Raw genomic sequence first — 22,989 nt, 5'->3', positions numbered from 1 at the left:
ATTATAAATAATAAATTTATGTCATTTTCCTGGGCAAAATTATGTTGCAACTGTGGTATGACAGCTATTAGATCTACAGTTGTATAGTTACATTAGTTAGATCCAATGGTTGAAAGTAATTGTGGTATCGTACCACAGTTGCAACATAGCTGGACCCCATTTTCCTTTAAAAAAAAATACTTATGTCATTTATTACATAACAATCCTCGGAAATCCAAAGGATTAAGTGTATAATTGTCTAATCACTTAAGATATAATGCAGAAATTCCATCATTTTTAATAATATTATGGATCCTGCAATTGAGTTTTAATTTGAATCCTAGCTTATTCATATATTGGATTGTATTATTAATTTTTTAAGCCTCTTAATTTTATGATATTTTACCGTAAACTTGCTAGATTAAGATTAATTTATCTTCAAATTGCTCACACACTTCTACACTCAGGAAAGCCTGTTAAGTGCAAGTAATACTAATATGGGTTGGATAATTCGCGTACTCAAAAGCTGAAACTTATAACCCAAGTCCAAAGTGTTGCCACTGGTCCACCACCAAACTCACCTGTTAATTTCTATAAGGTCAATTATTTTTTCCCCCCATTTAGGTATAAGAGCATCAAAATTGACTCCAAATTTGATGGGCGCCATACATTATAAATTGAATATCCAGGACCAGGAGGTTTTACTTATCTCTTAATTATAACATTACATAACAATATTGTAAAAAGTTTTAAGTGATTTTATTAAGATTCAGTCTCTGGTTCATGTTTCATCTATCAATCTTCTCCAATTCACATCTTTGGTAAAAAAAATGGCTTTTATAATTCCTTACATAATGATTCCGAAAATGAGGAGTGGATCATAATGGGTGTCTCTAATTGTAATTTGTAAGTAATAAGACACTATTTTTCCAACTTAAAGACTAATCTTATACATATTTAGTCCTTTGATAATCGACGTGGGCTTTAGGTCAGTGCTGATGCCAGAAATAATTAATAACGATATGACTCGCACCTCCTTAATGCATATATATTCAAATTACGCCGAGTTCCAATTTCTTTACTCAAAAGATTTGAAGGTAAGTCTTCACAGTCACATAAATCATACCTACTCATGATAATTGCAATCTTACACTTACATACACATGTATCAATTCATGTGACGAGACATTAATTTGAGCTTAATATTTGCAGGTACCAATAAATGTTTCCAATGGAAGAGTCCCAGGAAAATGGTTGTACTCCTATTTCGGTACGAATGACTGAACCAGTTTTTATTCAACCTGAAACGGAAACTTGTAAGGAGCCTTATTTCTTGTCAAGCTTGGATCACGCCGTCATCGACATGATGAAAACAGTTTACATTTACAAGCTAGATGGCAAGAAAAGCGGCGTAGAAGCTCGCGATTTGATAAAACAAGCCCTGGCTAAAGTTTTAGTTCATTATTATCCCCTTGCGGGGAGATTAAGAAGAAGCTCTAGTGGAAATCTTTTTGTTGAGTGCAATAATAGCATCAAGGGGGTGCCGTTTGTTGAGGCAGTTGCAGATTCTGAGATCGAAAAGCTTGGTGACATCACCGTTCCTGACACTGTAATGTTAGAGAATCTCGTTTATGATGTTCCAGGAGTTGAAAATATACTAGAAATGCCTCTTATGACTGCACAGGTACAAAATGTTTTTTTGTAATTTCTAGTTGTTTTTTCAAAAGGTCAGTTGCTTTTAAGATTCTTCAGGAATTCTAACTAAATTCATTTCGTCTAAAATATACTGATACAAAAGCTTCTTTTTTTTTTCCCTCTGAATTTAATTGTAGGTAACGAGATTCAAATGCGGAGGTTTAGTCTTTGGTATGGCAATAAATCACTGCATGGTTGATGGGATATCAGCAATGCAGTTCGTGAATTCATGGGCTGAAACAGCCAGGGGCATAACCCTAACCATGCCCCCAGTTCTTGATAGATCTATTTTGATGCCTAAAAAGCCCTCGGTTGACAAAAATGACTCAGAAACATTAACCGAAGTTGAGATAAGTGACGTATCAAAAATAGAAACTTTGTACCAAGAACAAAAAATGATTTGCAAATCGTTCAAATTTGATCAAAACAGGTTGGCAGGCTTAAAGAAGAAAGCAATGGAGAATGGAGAGCTAACTTATTGCTCAAGCTTCACAGTGCTGGCAGCTTTTTTATGGCGAGCCCGAAGCCAGGCTTTAAAAATGAAACCCCAGCAACAAACCAAGCTTGTTTTTACAGTAGACATAAGATCAAAACTTAAAACTAATCCTCTGCCAAAAGGGTTTTTCGGCAACGGGGTTTTAGTAACTCAATGTCTTTGTACTGCGGAAGAGTTGGTACAGAAGCCATTTTCATTTGCGGTGAAAATGGTGCAAAATGCGATTCAAATGGTCAATGAGGATTATATTAAAGGGTTTATAGAGAGCTTTGATGTGAACGCAAGGCCACCTTCTTGGACTGCAACACTGGTGATCACGTCGTGGACGAGAATTGCTTTCAATGCTGCGGATTTTGGATGGGGAGAGCCGACGCAGTTCGGGAGTACTCGGATTCCTAAAGAAGTGGGTTTGTTTATTCCGGAAGGGAAAGACAAGAACGGTATCGTTTTGGTTTTGGGGTTGCCTGTCAGTGCCATGAACACATTCCAAGAGCTCATAACTTCAATTTGACTATCTTGTTAGGTGCGATGTGCGTGATACAAGCTATCTGTCTGTTCATGGAATGTGTAATCTTGTTGTATGATTTTCAACCGAGAAATTTAATTATTAGTTTGGCTTGCAGTTGCATGTCGAACTATCTTCATTTATAACTGTTGAAATTAGGTTTGGTTATTCGTTAAATTTTGTTGACTTTTGGGGATGTTAATTGGTGGATGTCATTGATTTCTCACGAAATAAGTATTTTCTCGTAATCGGAGTTGAAGTTCATTTTTTTGTCGTAGTTAATAATAATAATAACATAAATGTTAATCATACATAGACCACCATTTTATATATTTATGCATCTAATTAAGAGAATAGTAAATTTATTATTGAAGTTTCTTATAGATAGCCATATATTTGTTTATTCCAGAGGTCCAATCAAATAATTTTTTAATAAATTTATTTAACTGATCAACCGAGTTCAAACCCTAAAGAAACTTTAGGAATTGAAAATTTAATTTATTTTGTCTAACTACTCCCTACAACTTCAAATAACTTTAAACAAAAAAGGCTTTTAAGATAGAATATTTTTCGAATAATAAATTGCAAACAGGTATTGTTCAATTTATATCTCATTCTATTTTAAACTATAAATATAATCTATCCCTGTCTCACATCTACATCAATTTCAATATATTACTTTAAAATATGCTTCAGAATTCAGAAAGGTTTAATTGCAATGCTTTAGTCCTAAGCAATGAGAAAATGACAACGGAAGCATAACTATCCAAAGAGAAGTATGCACGGTAACCTTTATTCAATGGAAAGGAATCTCATGTTAAGCAAATTTTGAACCATTTTTAATTTACACACATTTTTATCACAGCTTGTTAAGGCTTAAAAATAATTGATTGAACTCTTGCAATCAAGCTCAAACTTTTCAGTTAAGCATGGAAAGCAGGCTTGAACTTTAAGAATCTCGTGAATTAACAAAATTGCACAATCGTCAAACAGACAGAGATTGCGTTGGCAATGAAATGAGCCGAGACTCATCCATCAAAAGCCTGCAAAATACAACATGCTGGCCCAAAACTTGGGGATCCAAAAGAATGGTCCACAAGAAACAGAAGAGAGCACAATCGCCTGGGATGCTGCTTAAGAGAATCATATAAAGAAAAGGCTATTCATTTTGTATCTGATACAAGTCATATTATGCAATTTATTTTAATTTTTTGCACAATTTTTTTTCTCTTTTTGTTGAAGTTTCGTGCAAGGTTACTGTTGCATGATTCTACGCGGTTGAATTTTAGGTACCATAAGTTGGCATCTCTTGAACTCATATTTCACACCGCACATGCATAGGTGGAACTATTTATAGGCCTGAGTTTCTTTGTTATGAGATTTTTATTTATTTATGTATTTTACCATTTTTATATAGATTTTATGTTTCACCCTATATGTATGTATGTATGTATTTGGCATGGTACGGTACAATAGGAGACGATGGAATGGATTACTGGTGCAGGTGATGGTACTAGAGGAAAGTAATGTTCGAATGGGGGAGGTGAATAATGTTCCAACAGGGATCTCAGAGCTTCTAAAGTGCGGACGCAGTTAAAAAGATAGAAGACAATACAAATTTTCGGACACTAAAAGTTAAAAAGTAGTTCATTGAGATCCACATGAAAATCTAAATTTTAACACCCACACATAAGAAGCTCTGTATATAATATAGAGTTATCATCTAATAAGCAATCTCCTTTTTTGTTAAAATAAGGAATAAACTATAAGACAATAAAAATACTTATTTCAATGTAATATTTTTTAGAGTATGTATTTTTATTTTCTTTTAGAAAAAATTTTACTTTAATAAAATATGAGATTCCTTGTTGAAACATTACTTTGCAAATATAAACTTTTAATTAGAGATCCCTAACTATATTAAAATAAAAAATAAGTTAAAAATATATTTTAATATATGAATAGAATAAAATATATTGCATTAAAGTTTTTATTTATTTTTTCTTTTAACTTGTCTTTTATTTTAGTAATAATCAAAATACATACATACATACATATATAGCTTTTCTCTAGTGATAATATCTTCATTTTAATAGAGTGAGAAATACCACTAACAGACCAAAAAAAAAAAAAAGAGCATCTAATATATTGAAAAACATGTTTTTTATATTTTAGTGGCATCCTAACTTTAACAAAGTAAAAATATTCTCACTAGATAAAAAACTAATATATATATATATTTTTTTCGAATGAGGATGTCCTCATTTTAACAAATTAAGGATGCCACTAATAGATTAAAAAAATATTGATTTTAATACACTAACAAATAAATAAATACAATCTCTAATATATTAAATATATTTTTTTAGTAATTTAGTGGCATCCTTACTTTACACACACACACATATAGGTTCTAATAAGGGATATTGCACTTTATTTAAATTTTGGAATACCAATTGGAGCCATTAGATTTGGATCATAAAATCTGCACGTGGCGGACCTTACCACAGGCAGATTTAAGAAAAGAAAAAAAAAAGATCATTAGATTCAAATCCAATGGCCAAAATTAGGATCCCGCACTTTAATTAAATTGTGAAATCCCTTATGAGATCTTAATTCTAGGGCCATTATTTAGTAAAAGATAAGTTAAAAATAAGAAAAATACACTCTAATACAATGTATTTTATACTATAATTCACTATAATTTATTTTTTTCTATCTTTTAACTTGTCCTTTACTGTATTAAAGTAATGATACGTTTACAAGATAGTGATTGATTTTTCATCTCTTGCTTATCCCTTTTAAGAATAGGGTTAAAAAAAGAAGTACACACACATATACTATAGTGCAGTGTATGTTGTTATGCAGTGTATTGAAAATTGTGTTTTATTTTAGTTTGTCAAGTAAGAGATTTATTGTAAAATTACTCTGTCCCTCTCTCGTACACTAACCACATACACACACACACACATACCAACTAAAGTTTATGATTTCTTCATTATGGCCTTCTCCACTGCTGTCCTTGTCAATTTTAGAGAATTTATGCTACCGCATATTCAAATTTATAGTTTCTCTATTATAGTCCTCTTCGACTCAAGGCCCGATTCAACCACTATATATGTTGCTATTTCGGCAACTAAATACTACTGTATAGCATAACATTTGAATTCTATAATTTATGAACTTTTACACTAAAAAGTGATTATTAATTTATTTTTATTTTAGGTAAACCTCAATGGTATGCAAAAGGATTTTATTAAAGAAAAAAAGAAAATGACACTAAGTTAGGGAACGTAATGAATCTTATACCCTTATAAAAAATAAACAAACCAAAACGCAAACCTAACAATACATGGAATAGAATAGTAACAATAATAATAATAGCAGAAACCTGTGTAATAAAAGTTACTATTTATTTATATCCAAATAAATGCACGCATTGATCACAAAGATACTAGTAATATAGAATGTGAAATTAAATTACTAATATATAATATCAAAAGTTGACAGGTTGCAATTGCTCAAATCTCAACAGAGAAATGGGGCAAATTAATTTAAAGATAAATTTTGATTCACCTCCATCCAGAATGGTAATTTTTAATTTAATACGAAAGATTTTAAAAGCATTAATTTATTTTTAATAATCGTTAAGAAGATAAAAGAATCATTAATACCTCTTTTTATCTCCTAAAAAAAAAACCTCTTTTTACTTTTTTAAATAAAAATAAATTAATATTTTTAAAATTTTAGAAGATAAATTAAAAATATGGAGATAAATTAAAATTTGCTCTTAATTTAATTGCAGAGGTATGAAAAGAAGACTTATCTAGTTGAATTTTATTTATGACTGGTTGCAGCTTTCAAGCTTTAGGTGGTGGTAGGACCCAAAAAAAGCTGTAAAAATTGTCATGGTTGTAGCAGACTGTACAGTGTTTGGATGGAACTGGGGGAAGTTGTACTTGTACTTTCAAAAGTGAAGATTTGCACCCCTTTCTTGTTAACATATTTCACATTTCACACCCACTACAAACAAAACAAATCCAACCAATATTTATTCCACTCCTATTATTATATATATTTTTGAGAATAGCTGATTAGACAAGAGCATGCTATACCAGTCAGATTCAGAGTCATCTTTTTTACCTGCTTTGAAATACATTCACATGTTTTTTTTATTAAATAAATAAATAAATAAATAAATAAAAGTACACATATCCTGATCAATACAATAAATTTAACAGACCCAACTCTTATTTGAGGGGAAAAAAAATATCTAAAATAGATTAAACTGTTTTGAGTACATAAATTAATAAAAAAATCTTATACAAAAATAATTTTAGTAATATAAAATGATTATGGAGGTTGGGAGGTCAATTGAATTTGAATGTTCAAAGAAAATTATGAGTTATTTATCTAAAAAGGCAAAAAGATTATGGAACTTTCTTTGACTGAGCCCCTTTCCCAAGTAGGTCACCGACCAAATAAGTTAAATTAATTGTAAACGACGATTATCCAATTGCATGTATACTGAAATTTTTATCTTAGCTGAGAAGCTAATGTATGGCTCCTTTTAGCTTTGGTCATGAAAGTGGCAAATCATTAGAAGTTCACTTGATTTCCTCCGCAGGATTGGGCTTTGTTGGTATTTTTTAAGTATTATTGATCAAATTCAAAACCGGCATTACTTTTTTTTTTTTCTATATTTAGATTTGAAACAACAAAATAAATTGACCATTGTTGACAATCATCACAAATCATATGCACTCTCTTTTGCGCACAAAACATGAGGGACACCACATTCACGCTTGTTTTATTCAACATCTTCTGGTCCATTACCATGAGAACAAAATCTCAAACTGCCAATATTTTCCTGCAACATTAAGATACCGAATTTAGAGCAAATAAAAAAGTAGCATCATATCATTGGCTTTTGCAAATTATGGGTATTAAAACTTGTTTATGTGAGAGATAGAAGAACTACATGAACCGGAGAATTCCAACACCATCACATCATTATACTATCATCATCATATTACATACTACCATAATGTTGTCGTACGCCTAAAACTTTCTTCATGAATTGATGCCAAAATTTGTGCATTAAAGTTTGGTGCATTCGTATTAGAAAATTATCTTGTATCACTATAGGATTACCTTTATATGCTTAATATATGTATATGCATATTATGAGAAGTTTGGTTTCTCATTTTAACCAATTTAAACATACCCAATAACTAAAAGCATCTGTCACTGTACAAGTTGAGAGAGCCAAAACGAAGGTGAAGGATGTTATAAAAGAGCCGAGGAGTACTCTTGTTAGAGCTCGATTTGCATGTATGTTTGGTGAGGTGGCATCACGTCCCTATATGTCAATGCATTGATTTTTTTATCCTTCATACAATTGTGCCAAGCGTCACAATTTCATTAGCTGGCGTCTCACAATCCGGTCAATCAAATCCTGACACATTTGTTACCGTTTCAACCGAGCCAGCCACCATCTCATTGAATGTTTAAAATTGTATATTGTATTCACAATATAATAATGATAACCCACAAAAGTGATAAACAACTTTTAATGCCTTTTTCTTTAAGCGCTATTCTTGAATCTTGTCTTCAATATTTCTTTTAAAATATAATCAAGACGATATTAGGAGACTGAAAGTTGGACCAGAGAGAGAAACTCGTTCAAAAGAACCTGAAAGAACACTATGCACAAACGAAAAACTCAGCGGTTCTCCACATGGAACCTGAAACTAACTCTCCCCGCCGTCTTTGCAGGGCGGGAAAAAATAAAAATGAAGAAAAACAGAACCCTCCCTTGAAGAGAGAGAGAGAAAAAAAGAAAAGAAAAGAAAAGAAAAGAAGAAAAACTCTATAACGAAAAATAAATGAATAATATAATTGTCATAACACATTAATTAAAGTTTTTCATTGTCGATATATATCTCCAAGAAACCCAGAGAGACACATCTTTTGGGTCCCTCGCTTGGTGTCTTTATCTACAACTTTTTGTCGTTGTTTCTTCGTAGCCCCCCATTTCTCTTCTTCTTTTTATAACTCATGTCATCTTCTTCATCTTCTTCATCTTCTTCATCATCTTCAGAAGATGGCAATGGCAATGGCAATGGCAGTGGTGGTGTTGGTGGTCATTATGGTGCAAGAAGAGGAGGTGATTTTGAGGGGCCATCATCTTCAAGGCAAAGGCGACGTGCCGTTAATGAAGTGTGGCCTGAACCTTTCGTTGAGGCCCTTGCTGCCCAAGTCGCCATTGAGGCTTCTCGCTCTGTCGGCCGCCTTGCTGCCGCCGCTGCCCTGGCCAATGTGTTTCAGGTATGTTATGTTATATGTTCTTGCCCTAGTAAAATTTTTTGATGGTTAAAACTTTAATTTGTTTGTTGCCTTGAAATAAGGTTATATTAGCGATGATTTTGTTAATGAAATTAGAAAGATATTATTCAAAGAAATGGACAAATTAAATCCTGCTTTAGTCAACAAGTTGTTTTGGACTTTGCAGTGTACTCAAACATAATAAATTCCAAAATTTAAATATTGATTTTATTTTATTTTTTGTTTTTTCCTCTATTTGACAAAATTCAAATCACTGGAAACGAGTTGAACGGATGCTGGTTTCTTGTACGTGTATAATATTTTCGATTTACATAAGCATCCAAGGAGAAAATTTTGTTCCTTGCAAAGGCTTCACCGCTTTTTGATAAATGGGTCCGTTTCTAACAAAATTTATGTCCCTTTCAGGTTTGAGTAGTTTTCATTTGGGCAATGTTAGTTCCTTGAGTCTCCTTTTTATTACTTTAGAAATGTCTATTTTTGGACCCCTTTTGAAATCTTGAAGAAAGGGGCTCTTTTTTGTATTTAAATTTCTTTTTACTATTATTTTTGAATTTTTTCCCTTTCTTGGCATGATCTTTTTCAAGCTTTAAAAAATAGAAATCCCATAACTTTTTGACTGAACTTTCCTAGCAATCTAGCTAGATATAATCCATTTGAATGCTTTTCTTACACTAAAATGCAGATAGTGAGACCTTGAAACCTACTTTATTTGAGCTCTTTTGGCAAGCAAGCATGTAGGATACAGCATAATTGAAGGAAATATTCAGACTCAGTTCTTGTTAGCCTATAACTTTTCTATATATGTTAACAATAAATAGATGTAGGAACTTTTGCCTTATATCATCTGTTCTGTAGATTAGCTCAGGGTGCTCTTTAAAAGTACAAGCCTGCATTGCTTCATGCTTCTTTGTCATGCAATAAATGATGCCTTTAATTTTAGAATTCTTCTTCGAATGAAATTTTTAGTATTTATGTTTCTGGTTAACTGCTGGGCATAAGGCATAGAACACAGTACTACTTTTGCAACCTTGCATTTTTAACTCGTTAAAAGCCCACCTAGCTTTCTTTAGGTCCCAATTCTTCTCTTCATGCATCTTGAGTCAAAAGCCAGCATGTGCATAACCAAAAAGCACATGGAGCCCAATGCTGGCACAGTAAGCTCCTGTCTCCCATGTCACCTCAGAGATAATGTCATCTAATCTTCTCATTCTGATCGCATAATTAAAGCCAGGGGCCAGAACCAGCACCCCTTGGTGACTTCTGTTTTGTTCTCTTTTAGTTTGTTCGTTGCATACACTTGTAATAAAATATTTTAGAAAAACAAAAACCAACATAGCAAGGGCGTAAGGGCGTGGGGGGTTATGGGGAAGCAAATACAGAGCAAAAGCAAAGCCAGAGGGAATGAGGGATGTTGGAAGTGGAAGCCATAAGAAATGAGAGTCAAAGAAAGGCAGAAAAAAGGCAAGTTGGGTGATAGATTCTTTGCTTTTAACGAGACAGACCTTTGCCAAGCCTTTCTTGGAAATGAAAGAGAGATTTAAAAAAAAAAAAAAACACGCTTGTATGTTTTATGTATCCTATGTTCTATATATATAATAAGCTTTAGCTTTCCATGATAACAACTCTAGAGAGCATGGACCACAGATAATAAGCTATATAATCTTTTTGTCCTCTTTTCTAGATTCCTCTCATCGAACAAGATGAAACAAATCTCCTCTCCACTTTCAAGTTTCATCACAACACATTTTCTTTGTACTTGAATGTGTACCTTTTATATGAATCCCTTTTAATAACATGAATTGATGAACAAAAACAAATGAAGGAGCTGTCACAGTCCCAAGCTATATATAAGCTTTCTCCCTGATGGTAGGATTTATGAATCGAGTCAATGACGAGAGGGTGGGGTGGGGTGGGGTGGGGTGGGGGTGTGATTATTAATTTGTACCAACCAAGTCACTGCTGCTTGTACTAGTACAACAAGTCTATAGGTGCTGCTACAAGACAGAGACAAGTCTGCATCAATTCCATCTACTTCGATGTATCAATATCATCATCATCTCTCTTCTTCTTTATTTCCTTTCTGACTGACTGACTCAACTGAGCTCTTTCCTCTGACGACATCCAAAAGCATACACATCTTTCTCTTTTCTCAGTACTGTCTTTGTCTTACACGCCTACTACCTCTACTCTGCTCTCTAGTCCCTAGTCTCTCCTGCCTCCCTGGCAATGGCTCCAGGCTCTACCTTCAAGTTTTGAATTTTTCAAACATTTAATTTTATTTTATTTTACAAGCCTTTACTCACATAGTCACGTGGACTATTCTCATAGATCTTTAGATTCATGGGCTGCGGCATACATCTGCTTTCTTCCCTTAATACTCTCATGTCGGACTCCATTTAGTAACTGTAATATTGCAGTGACAAAACATTGTTCACTATATTTAGTTTTTAGTTTTACCATTTGCAAATATTTAATTGCTAGCTAGCTAGGAAGCAAATGGAAATGGGTCTAACCAAAAAAAAAAAAATGGAAATGCGCATTTGAGAAATTATTAACAATAAAACGAAGAGATTGTGCCAAATAGATGCTTACTGTACAGTCGGTACCCATATAATATTTGCATATCTTTTCTTTTTACCAACCCCATGATTTCAAGATCGAAGACCAAGTTTAGGGACCTATCTGATTATATGGATTAACTATGGCCTTATATGAGAAATTGTATAATAATAGGGACTCCGAAGTCTTCACACGAAAAAAAATAACATTTTTACTTATCGAATTCCACAGTTACGTGCATGCATGAACAATCTCATGGGTGTGTATGTGGCGTTTTGTTTGCATGCAGGTTTGTTCCACGTGGCGAGCAGTCTCACGCTCTGATCTTCTCTGGCACCGTCTCACTCGACGAATTTGGGGCCGGACTAACCTCCTGCACGCCACGTGGCGAGACGAGTACATCTATCGCCACCGAACGGCCCAGAATTTCCGAACGCGTAGATACACCCACTTCAATCTCTATTTCGACCCCTCTGACGTGGACAACCCCGACGGTCTAACGTGTCGCTGCCTCACTCTGTCCGACCTCTACCTCGCCTGCGGCTTCGCCGACGGCGCCGTCCGCCTCTTCGACCTCACCACCCGCCTCCACATCAGGACCTTCCGGCCCCAACACAGCGATCGCCTCGGCCAGTTCTCACGTGCAGTATCGGGCATAATATTAACGGCCTCCCAACTCATTTTCGCCACGTTGGATGGGGACATCCACGTGGCCGTCATTGATGACGTGGCGAATGAAACTCGTACGGCCCACTTTGGTAGCGTGATGGACGACGGCGTTTTGATCGACTTTACTGGCTGCTCACGGTACTGGGTAGGCCTCTACGCGGGGCTAGCGGGGCGGGCCTTCCACATCTGGGACCGTCAAGCGGAAGAAGTGTTCGTTGGGGGGGACTTGACAGACCATAACACTGTGATGGGATGGCGAATGCTGACCGAGTTCACCGAGTTCGTGGGGCGAGTAAGGGTGACGAGTCATGAGTCTGCCGTGGCGTGCACGAGCTCACGTGTCATAACATTCGATTTAAGAAACCAAGGGATGGTATTGGGTGAGCGGGGGTACGGGAGAGGGTTATATGTGACCTCGGTTGACGTTAACGCCGAGGCGTACATTGTAGTAGAGAATAGGGAGTTGGAAAATCAAAACCGCAGACTGGCTATTGTGCGCCGGGTTGACACGTTTGAGGAGGTGTGTAGGTTTAGTTTGAGAGCTGACAGGAATGTGAACGTAATGGGTTGCATGAATCAAGGGTACGCGCTGATGTGCGTTGAGGGAGTCATAAGGGTATGGGAAGTGGAGGGAGGGGAGTATATGTATAGTTTTAGGGAAAGAATAGGAGAGGAAGTGATTGCGTTTGTGGGTGATGACAGGCACGTGGCAGCATCATGCGGGACGAATATACATTTGTGGGATTTTGGGGCATAATAGATCTCAGTGCGAAACGGCCAAACGGAGACAAGAGAAAGGGATGTGTCAAGTGTGTACTTGAAAATGAATCAGATTATGGGAGGTTTTGGGGGCCTGGGCGTGTGCGGTAGAGTAGAGACACGCTGTTTTTGGGATTTCTTAGGTTTGGAATTGTCAATTGTGAATGTGAAGTAACTTTGACTTTGACTCTCTAGGGGACTGAAACTTGTTGCTATTGAAAAGGTTAATTTGACTTTAACATTGAATTGGAACCAACATCTGAACTCAACTGAACTCAATGGCCCACGTTGACAGTAGTCGTCTTCCCCTATTTTTGTTTTTGTTTTTGTTTTGTACACTACTTCCCCACTCGCCTATGCCCTCTTCTCGTTTGACCAAAGCTTCCGTAGATCGATTCTCTATCTTCGAGCTGCGCTTTTTTTTTTTTTTTTTTTTTTTTTTTTTTTAATGTACGCAAATGCCTAACCGTTTTGTGGTTGGTCAGTTCTATGGTGGGTACCGTAGTATTTTTCACTTAAATTGCATGTATGTGTATTTTTTTTTAATTAATAAAAAAATAAATGCATTTCTCAAAAAATTGGACCTTAAAAAACCGTATTATATTTCAATTAATAAAAGCATGAGTTTGTTCGTTAAAAAACCAAAAAAAATTGCTTTGTTGGCAATGATCTGATCCTTTAGCAAGTGGTTAGAATATCAAGAGACCGAAGTAGCTCGGTAACTATTTACTACGTCATGCCCTGATAAAAAGTTTTTGTTGGTATCTTACGCACGCTGTACTTGTCTCTGTGTAATTAAATACGTTTTAGCTGTAAAGGGAAACTTGAGCTCCAAAGCCACAAGCATGCAGCACCTGCAAGAATTGCTGAGAAAGAGAATCTTAATTTTGATTCTTTGAATACAGGTTGCTGAAGTGACTAATAAATTATCGCTACCTACTTCGAATCTATGACTATGACTAGATTTTATCTGAGTCTTCAGGAACCCAAATAAAAAAAAATAAAAAAAATTTTACTGTACAACTTTGGTGTACATGCATTTTGAAAAATGAAAGGGAGATGGAATTAGGATGTGTGTGATCATGCTTGAGCAATTCCCTTTCTCACAAGCATATCATATACCCTATCAACTTTATTTGGTTCAACCTTGAACAGGTTATGAGCATCCGATTTCTTGCTAACGTTGCCCTTGTATATCTCTACCGATAAGATCTCCAACATTTTGAGATAGTGTGCCGGTAGTATCTTAATCTCACCACAGAGTCGTTTCTCCTGCATAGAACATCAATAGATCCTTCAGTCAAAATTTTAAGCTTTGTAAAACACAGAACAAACCTGATTCCACAGAAGTTGATCCATTCATACAACGACTATATTTTAAGAAACAATGTGTGATGTCCCGCATGTTTCTGGGCATTTCACTGACTCACTGACTATTTGACCATGAAGACATAGGACATAAGGAACAGAGTCCTCACAGTTTCAGAAAGTAGATCGGCACCCACAAACCCAGAGATGTCCCAGTCTTCCAGGGAGCTAGCAATAGTTGAGTATGAATCATTGCCAAATGGCTGTAAACTGGTGGAACCCCTCACAACTCCACGAGGGCTGACCTCAACTTCTTTGAGACTATTTGGCCTCTGCAACACTTTACCACTTGGACCAGCCTGGCCACTTTCCTTCACTCTCTGGCCATTTTCCTCAGCTTCCTTTTTCCTCTTCTGTTCTAGAAATCTATGTGCCTCAGAGGATGTACGACAACCAGCAGCTTGTGCTTCCTGCATATTATATTATTGCGAATATTACAGACCTCAGCTCACTCAGTGGATAATTATTCTACATGCATAGGCCGGTAGATGTGCATTTTAGTGAAATGAAAATCAGGGAATAATTTAAAGCATTAAAATGAAAGGCTTAATGTCAAACATAAGAACTAGGGTTGCAAATTGCTTTTCCATTAAAACCAATAGAACAATTGGCTATAATCAAGATATAGACATATCAACCTGTGTCCAACTTGATATCAAATAAAGAGACCTCAATAGTAAATATTAATAAGTATCATTTTCTATTCAACTTTAGATCCTTCTACTGAGCTATACCAACTGACGTTAATTCTGTACAGACAATCAGCTATACTGGCATGAAGAGGTTTTTCTATGCCTATCATCACCCTTACACGGTAAATGTGAAGTACAAACAAACCTGAAGTTCTTGTATTCTTTTGACAATCCGATGTTCTTCAATAACACTCTTGAGCAACTCCTCATGATCTTCTTTTGAGTGGAACCGCATGAAGACCTTGTATTGCTGATATATTTCCCTCTCTTCGGGTGAGAGATTCCTCTCAAATGGATCAGGGAATAGCAAGTTTCTTTCAAGTATGAAGTCCTTCCTGCGTTTCCTCTCATCAAGCCTGTCATGTCAGAAGTCCAAATGCATTATAGTTATCGACAAAGAGAACAGTATTGAATATCATATTAACATAGAGAAAAAGGTAAAAGTAGCTCTGTTATGTTATTGCATACTTGTCAAGCTACCATAAATGAACAGAAAAGCATTCTTAAAAACTATTCTGTGGTAAGCACCTCTTAGGGACTAACAGTTTAAGAGAGTACAGGCATGTAACTTAAAATATAATAACAAAGCATAGATATACATGTGGCTGAGAAAATATGAGCACACCCTTGCATTGATGCCTTACTCTTCAAGTGTATCTGATGCTGTTCTTTTTTTCTTTTTTTCTTTTTTTTGGGGGGGGGAAGAAGAAGTATCTACCTTTACTTAAACTAGGATTACTGAGTTCACATAAATGAAATTTCCTCATATAGCTAAGTAGGTCTCAGAAATTTAATCCATGACGGATAAAATAATGCTTTTTAAATGAATAGTTAGTGACTCGATTCCACTATTAATTTTGATTTTCATCTAAATACAACTAGAGTGTCAAACGTCTGCATGGATTTCCATCCACAACTCAACGCATCATTGTATTCCAGGACGTATACATTTCCAATGAACCTAAATGACAAATTTTCACTTTTCCTCAACTGTTCTATTTCTGAAATTCAAGATAAGAGTAACAAACCTGTCCATAAGCCTTGGACACAGTATCTTATTCCTAAAACATGCAAATTCATGCGAGTACATAGGTACCTTTTTCCGTAAATACGCAGTACTCTCAGCTTCAATTCACGCTCAGCATCAGTATCATTTTTATTAAATTCCATATCTGCCAATAAATGCTCTGCATCATTATCGTATTCAATCTCAAATTCTTGTCTCTTGAAGTTATAGCCACTCAACTCCTTCATAGACGGCCTCTCATCCCCAGATGTCCTAAGTTTTTTCTCCCCAATGCTCCTGTCTGACTGAGGTTCTGCAAGCACTACACAATAGAAAACCATCAGGCACTTACCCTGAATACGAAATATAAATGACTTCTTCACCGATTCAGTATGATGACTAAACACATTATCTATTCAGTCCTTACGGCCTTGCTTCCAACAGAATCCCATGTTAAGTAAAATATAAAAAGCATTGTCATCGTGAATTCTGCGCATGTTAACGTGCCTTGAAAACGGATTTTGTGGCAAGGCAAATTATAAATTCAGCCTAGTTTGGCCTAACTAGGTAAGCAATGCTTCCCATAACTGAAGCCAGTCGCACATAAGATTTAAGATGATTACAGTGAACTGAAAGGTACCCAACGAAGTGTCACACTGTCAACACAGATATAAATTATGTGAGCATACCTTCCACTTTAACACTCTCCTTTACTTGTGTCATGTTTGAGGCCTTCTTAAAAGAGAATGCATTGCCATTGCTTGGATCAATGGAGTTTACCTCAACTGAAAAGTTGAAAATATGTCACTGAATATAATTTATCAATTGCATATTTGGACCCATAAAAAATGAATAGAGAAGTTCAATAGATAAATTTTTCTAATAAGCAATAATGGTAATACCAGTAGTTAAGCCAGATGAGGATTGACGAGTTGTATCTTCTTTTCTTGTCTCGGGCCTGATCAAGCACATACAAAAAAAATAAGAAAACAGAAACAGAAAGTGGATGTGGATACATATCAATTGTAAAACAGAGAAGGTATTTTTACTTCATTCTTGTAGAGAAGGGAGCATCTTCTTTCAGTGCCAGCTCAGCAACGGTGGGAAGTTCTGTGGCAAAAGAAAAGTCAAATACAGCATCCTGGCTCTATACACACACACACGCATAAACATATATAATATGCATCTTATGGCTCCATGCAGAGCATTCATGCCAACAAATGTAATTAAAAGCAAGTAAACCATATTCATAGAAACGGGAAAGAATCTACTGACAGACTTAAACAGTTATGCATTAGGATCAATTCACAAGAAGCGAATGTGAGGCTATTCTTGAACTGAAACTGCCAAGAGTAATAAAATCCACAAAAACGCAAATTAACCACCTAGAAAATTACCCAAGAGTGGTGCTGTCAAAATATTGGGTATTTAACCTCCATGTACATTCTCATTTTAATATAATCTACAACATTCAGCTTCTATCCTCAAGGTAAGAACGGAATCAATAGAGAACTAACCTTTCTTGACTTGTTGATGCTCCTTGGCCATAGCAAGGAGCTCTTCCCTGTTCTTTCCCATTACATGAGACAAGTCCTACGCCAACAATTCATCAGGAATATTATTAGTACAATACTGTTATGGTATGTAGGTGTGTGTGACAAAATTTATAGTGTAATACTTGCATACCGGCAGAGGAAAGCATGGGGAATTCATGTATATAGCATTATAATGGTCAATACACTGTGACTTGCTCTTGGTCCCGACATGTTCTGAAACTTCACCCCAATTTCCGAATCCATACATCTCAATGCCCTAAAAACAAGACACAATCACCCCTAGCCATCAAATGAGATGACATGCAAATTCACAAGGACTATCAGCGGATTTACTCCAAATATTAAGTGAATAACAGAAAAGTTTAACTCATTTATAAACAAATAGAAATACCTCTAGAAGTAAAATCTCTTCATCTGCATTCCAGTCTGGACAAATAAGTGGAAAAGACAAATTATCCTGTTGGAAAGCAATTATGTAAACATATCAAACAAGCAATTACTTTGAAGTACTTAATATTTCCCATTTTTGCTGATATCTTATATAACCAAAATACATATCGACAATCATGGAGAATGGAAATTGTACAGAAACTTCAAACAAGAAACTATAATATAGGAGTCAATAACCACTGATGAGATCAGATCATTATAATGGGCTTACAATAGAAGGAATAACAAAATTAATGCAACTAACCATAACCCTATATGGATGATTGCTTTCATGCGGATAGATTTGAGCTCCAACAGAAAAGCACTCGACGCATAGGTCAAAATCCGAACACATAGCACACTTAATTCGAACCATTCCAGAAAGATCTTTGTTGCAATAATTACAATGGTATAATGCCCCTTTTCCTTCGCTCAATGGTTGACCTATGACACATTGTCAGTGAAAGAGTTAGTGGAGAAAAATAAAACAGGAAAAAAATATAGATTCAAAGCTAAGTTGATTCTTTCAGCTACGGGATATAGTATGATTTGAAAACTTCAAGAAGACAATCATTATTATATGGAGGATATTATTAACTTTGAACCTTTCATTCTAATTGAGCTACAACTGCAGATCATATAATATGGTATATTAGAACAATAATAGACTACAAATTAGTAAAACGGGAGAAATTGGACCACATCGAATTCTGAAAGCATAATTCCAACATATGATTTATATGCTGATGACAGAGTACCTGTTGATGCAGTCTCTACATTCTCTAAGCTGGATATGGTCCTTTTCCTTTTGGACCTACTGAAAATAGAAATAGAATTTGTAAGACTGCCACAAAGATAAACATCACAAGTAAAACAATGAATTAATCTACTCCCAATTTAGTACTTTAATACACCATTGCACAACTTTTTATATCTTTCATTTGTGATTGAAAACCACAGCACCAAAGCATTTCTCAACTTCTGTACCACACAAAAAGAATGTGAAGTTGTGAATCAAATAGCTACAGATATTCTCAGAAGCCGAAACTTGTCATCTTTTCTGCGCACTCAAGGATAACAATATCTACATCCTACAAAAGGGTATTCATGAGCTTAACCAATATCAAATCTACATATATGTCAACAAATTGGTCGTCCACAATATGACAGAAATAGGACATCTAGAATGTTAAATCTACTACTCTCACCCATCTTTGTAGAGAAAATTCATGTTTATAAAGCTATTTGTTCCTCAAGCATATCACATACACTCTAAACTTATCAAATTGTTAAAAAATATTAAAAGGAATTAAGACCTCATATAAAATCTTCAAAACTGTATCTACAAAATCGATTTAAAGAATGCACTAAACCAAAGAAAAAAAACCCAAAATCGCTTTTTTTTTTTGGGGGGGGGGGGGGGATTCTCAGATATCAATTAGCTCGAAATCTCAGCAAATTACTTCAAAAAAATTTAATAAATTGACATATGAAAAGAGTATTGCGTACTTTTGGCTGTGATCCTCATCAGCAACATGGGAAACAGCCCGATACCGACCCATTGATCCAAATCACCTGATCTCAGAAACAAGAACGCAGCCAAATGCTTATTAAATGAAGAAGAAATGAAAATTTTTACATAGATTAACGCTCCATTAAAACCAAAAAAAAAAAATTCTTACACCAACCTGAACTCTAACGAGCTCAGCTAGGCGTCGAAATTTTAGGTTAAAAAAAAACCCAAAAAAAATTGTGCGAAAGCGTTTTGGCTCTTGAGGCACAGTAAGTGGGGTAAACAAATGATGCCGGAAGTTCAGAGAAATTACAAGTGAGATCACAGATTATATTTTTCACTAAACGTGGTCCCTTGAGTAATTGAGTTAGACCCAGTGAAAAATTAGTTAAAAATTAGTGATTGGACTGGAATACCCCTATATTCCTAACAAACACACGAACAAAACGAGTCCACGATGCCAGGGTGTATCTGTAATTAAAAATAAACGAATTCGAAATGGGATATGACGGCGTGGACTTGTAAAAACATTGTTGTAAAATGGTACATCTATTTGTGGTATTGAGCAAATGTAGGGACTAATAAAATAATTTTATTCATTTCCCCGCGGTTGGACACGTGTTCTTTTTATTACAAAATTAAAAAGCGCGAATTGAAACCCGTGGTCGGACACGTGTTCCTTTTTTTGCAAAAAGCGCGAATTGAAACAACTTAGGTTTTCAAAAAGCGTTTTTCTGCTTACCTATTGCTTGAATATCCTTCAATAACCACTGATTCAGTGAAGAAGCACGAGTACATAACAAATTTATCTCACAAGTGAATGTATATGGCCGTGGCCTTCTTCAAAATTTGATTATTTTCTGCTCAATTTCGTTTGTTGCGCTTAATGCCGGCCATATGTTTGTGAAATTGCCCAAGTGAAATTAACCTTTGCTGCCAATTATTTTTCTATTTCTAATTCACGGGTATCAATGTTTCGGGCTAATCATCTATGCATTTGTATTCAACCTTGATGCAGGTGAAGCAATGGTGGGACTTTCTGAGGGAGAAAAAGAATTCATTAAAGGTGGCATTGCTCAGGACCTTCGTTCTGATGGTCGCAAAAGATATACTTACAGACCCATTTATGTTGAAACCGGAGTCATTCCTCAGGTTAGAGTTTGTTAATGCAAATTAGTCTTGTTTTACTTCTGCTCATTTTTTTTAATTATGTAAAGTTTACATTTAATTTTGTTTCCATGGCAGGCGAATGGTTCAGCTAGAGTCAGGATGGGGTCAACAGATGTTATTGCTAGTGTGAAGGTATGTGATGGTCTAGAGTTGAAATCTTCTTGTGATATGTATGTTATTGTTTTGTTTGATTGAGTTTGTATGCAGGCTGAACTTGGAAGGCCAAGTGCCATGCAACCCGACAAAGGAAAGGTTGCTATATTTGTTGATTGCAGCCCGACTGCAGAGCCGACATTTGAGGTTGTGCTCTTTGATTCTACTCCTCTTTGAGTATCATACTACTTTGTTGATAATGGTCATTTGCAAGGTTGTAAATGTTGGTGATATTCTCTAGCTCAGGTTATTTTGTGCAACAGTTTGGAGATATAATTAAGTTGAATGATTAATAACATTGGAGATAAGAGTTATTGCCCATTAGTTTTCTCTGTGACCATGCTAATGTGTAGGGCGTCATTCTTGATATATAATCTTTACGTTGATTATATTCTTGGCACTCCTTGTGTCTATTTAGTTTGACATTTAGTATGGTGTTTATAGCTCTATGATGCAAGTCTAAGCCCTAAGTTGATTTTCCTCACACATATGCGACTTTAATCTGTACAGTGATTAACAACTTTTTTAGATGCTATGATTTGTTTTTATATCTTCTCAATACCTTTATCTTGTCTTGTTATTTCTGCTAGTTAATTCTATGTACATTGTACACAGGGTAGAGGGGGTGAAGAACTGTCTGCAGAGCTCTCAAGTGCTCTTCAGCGTTGCCTTTTGGGTGGTAAAAGCGGAGCAGGTTTGACTCGTGAATGCTTTCTTTTCATTGAAAATCTAAACCTCATTTTTTAGCCTTTCGATAGCTACACTTCTTGGTATTGAATGTTGTACTGTTATTTTTGGTCTTGCTATTTCAATTTATTATGGTTTTGTCCTAAATTTTTTCAGGAGCTGGAATTGATCTCTCGTCCCTAGTAGTTGTGGAAGGAAAAGTTTGTTGGGATCTTTATATCGATGGCCTAGTTATTAGTTCTGATGGAAATCTTCTGGATGCTTTAGGTGCTGCCATTAAGGTACTTTTGTTGTCACACCAAGTAGCTTTGTCATCTCATATAAGCAAATATCCAAAATGGAATGCCCTGGCTATTGATGCTCTATGTCCGATTGCTTGCTTCTAAACATTTTAAGCCTCTGATTGGTCAGACATTGAGTTGCTCCGTTTTTTGGGCTGCTTCTTCTCTTTCTCTCTCTTTCTTTCTCTCTCGCTCTCTTTTCTCCTTGAAATTTAGAATCCTTCCACTTAGTTGACTAAGCCTGCTGAGTTTGTGCCGAAGCCTAAGTGGTTATCACTTTTATGTTAACTACAGGCTTTTAACAATTTCATGCATGTATGCTCAAATGTTCTTTGCCACAACGACAGAAGTTGTTTGATCACCAATGTTCTTAACGAATCATGTAGAGATACCTTTCTTATAGCAACGATGTGGTTATTTCCCTGGTGTGAAAACATGATATTAATTTATCAATTCTCTATTTCTTTCCAAAGGCTGCTTTGAGCAATACAGGCATCCCAAGTGTCCATGTTGCAGCCGAGGCTGCAAGTGATGAGCAACCAGAGGTGGATATAAGTGATGAAGAATTTCTGCAGTTCGACACATCTGGAGTTCCTGTCATTACTACATTAACAAAGGTACCATTTCCTCTAATAGTTCATAATTTGTAAATCTATTTTAACCTTCAATAATATTTGCCCTTCTCTTTTGTAGGTAGGAAAGCACTATATTGTAGATGCTACCTTGGAAGAGGAATCCCAAATGAGCTCAGCAGTTTCTATTTCCATCAATAGACAAGGGCACATTTGTGGCATGATCAAACGTGGAGGTGTTGGCCTAGATCCAAGTGTCATTCTTGACATGATATCCGTTGCTAATTTCGTAAGCAGGCAGTTAATGGACAAATTGGACTCTGAGATTGCTGCTGCTGAAGCTGATGAAGAAGAATCATGATGTAGTCTGATATGTCCAAACTGGTTGGTGTAAACATGACCTCTTCTCTTATAATTTTGTTTGCATACTAGTTTGAAATTCATCGGAACAGAAACTTAACTGACATATTTTAACCACATTTGTGAGAGCATGCTTTTTGAAGTTTATGAGATGATAACGTGTAAGCTTTTTAATTTAAAGTTTTATTGTCA

The 22,989-nt window shown here is 35.5% G+C and overlaps 4 protein-coding genes across 9 annotated transcripts; 3 read left to right on the top strand and 1 right to left on the bottom strand.

The window, feature by feature from the left end:
- The first annotated feature begins 1,066 nt into the window (after positions 1 to 1,066).
- LOC102627902 (omega-hydroxypalmitate O-feruloyl transferase-like) lies at positions 1,067 to 2,922 on the top strand. The gene is made up of 2 exons (XM_006469418.4): positions 1,067 to 1,663; positions 1,812 to 2,922. The coding sequence occupies exons 1-2, from the start codon at positions 1,202 to 1,204 to the stop codon at positions 2,679 to 2,681; spliced, it is 1,332 nt and encodes a 443-aa protein (XP_006469481.1). The 5' UTR covers positions 1,067 to 1,201; the 3' UTR covers positions 2,682 to 2,922.
- A 5,408-nt stretch (positions 2,923 to 8,330) lies between these two features.
- On the top strand, positions 8,331 to 13,744 carry LOC102628387 (transcriptional regulator STERILE APETALA). Its single transcript, XM_006469420.4, has 2 exons — positions 8,331 to 9,005; positions 11,872 to 13,744. The coding sequence occupies exons 1-2, from the start codon at positions 8,736 to 8,738 to the stop codon at positions 13,006 to 13,008; spliced, it is 1,407 nt and encodes a 468-aa protein (XP_006469483.2). The 5' UTR covers positions 8,331 to 8,735; the 3' UTR covers positions 13,009 to 13,744.
- A 133-nt stretch (positions 13,745 to 13,877) lies between these two features.
- On the bottom strand, positions 13,878 to 19,849 carry LOC102628689 (transcriptional adapter ADA2a). 5 transcript variants are annotated; one of them, XM_006469421.4, is made up of 14 exons: positions 19,750 to 19,849; positions 19,571 to 19,636; positions 18,820 to 18,878; positions 18,327 to 18,505; positions 18,024 to 18,089; positions 17,763 to 17,888; positions 17,594 to 17,669; positions 17,126 to 17,186; positions 16,979 to 17,034; positions 16,766 to 16,861; positions 16,167 to 16,398; positions 15,216 to 15,426; positions 14,489 to 14,788; positions 13,878 to 14,282 (listed from the first exon to the last, which is right to left on the bottom strand). In XM_006469421.4, the coding sequence occupies exons 2-14, from the start codon at positions 19,621 to 19,623 to the stop codon at positions 14,091 to 14,093; spliced, it is 1,707 nt and encodes a 568-aa protein (XP_006469484.1). In that variant the 5' UTR covers positions 19,624 to 19,636; positions 19,750 to 19,849; the 3' UTR covers positions 13,878 to 14,090. The 5 variants fall into 5 exon arrangements, with proteins under 5 accessions (XP_006469484.1, XP_006469486.1, XP_006469487.1 ...); XM_006469423.4 differs by having other exon boundaries at positions 16,167 to 16,389; XM_006469424.4 differs by having other exon boundaries at positions 16,167 to 16,389; positions 18,820 to 18,875.
- Positions 19,850 to 20,228: 379 nt separating this feature from the next.
- Positions 20,229 to 22,989, top strand: LOC102629532 (uncharacterized). Of its 2 annotated transcripts, none has more exons than XM_006469426.4 (8): positions 20,229 to 20,396; positions 20,593 to 20,726; positions 20,820 to 20,876; positions 20,952 to 21,044; positions 21,513 to 21,591; positions 21,741 to 21,865; positions 22,339 to 22,482; positions 22,559 to 22,989. In XM_006469426.4, exons 2-8 carry the CDS (start codon positions 20,601 to 20,603, stop codon positions 22,796 to 22,798), a joined length of 864 nt encoding a protein of 287 aa, XP_006469489.1. In that variant the 5' UTR covers positions 20,229 to 20,396; positions 20,593 to 20,600; the 3' UTR covers positions 22,799 to 22,989. The 2 variants fall into 2 exon arrangements, with proteins under 2 accessions (XP_006469489.1, XP_006469490.1); XM_006469427.4 differs by having other exon boundaries at positions 20,235 to 20,491.

This window comes from Citrus sinensis, chromosome 2 (assembly GCF_022201045.2).
Source record: "Citrus sinensis cultivar Valencia sweet orange chromosome 2, DVS_A1.0, whole genome shotgun sequence".
Classification (NCBI taxonomy): domain Eukaryota; kingdom Viridiplantae; phylum Streptophyta; class Magnoliopsida; order Sapindales; family Rutaceae; genus Citrus; species Citrus sinensis.
Note: the sequence above shows the minus strand (reverse complement) of the source record. Positions and strands in the feature narration are given on the sequence as shown.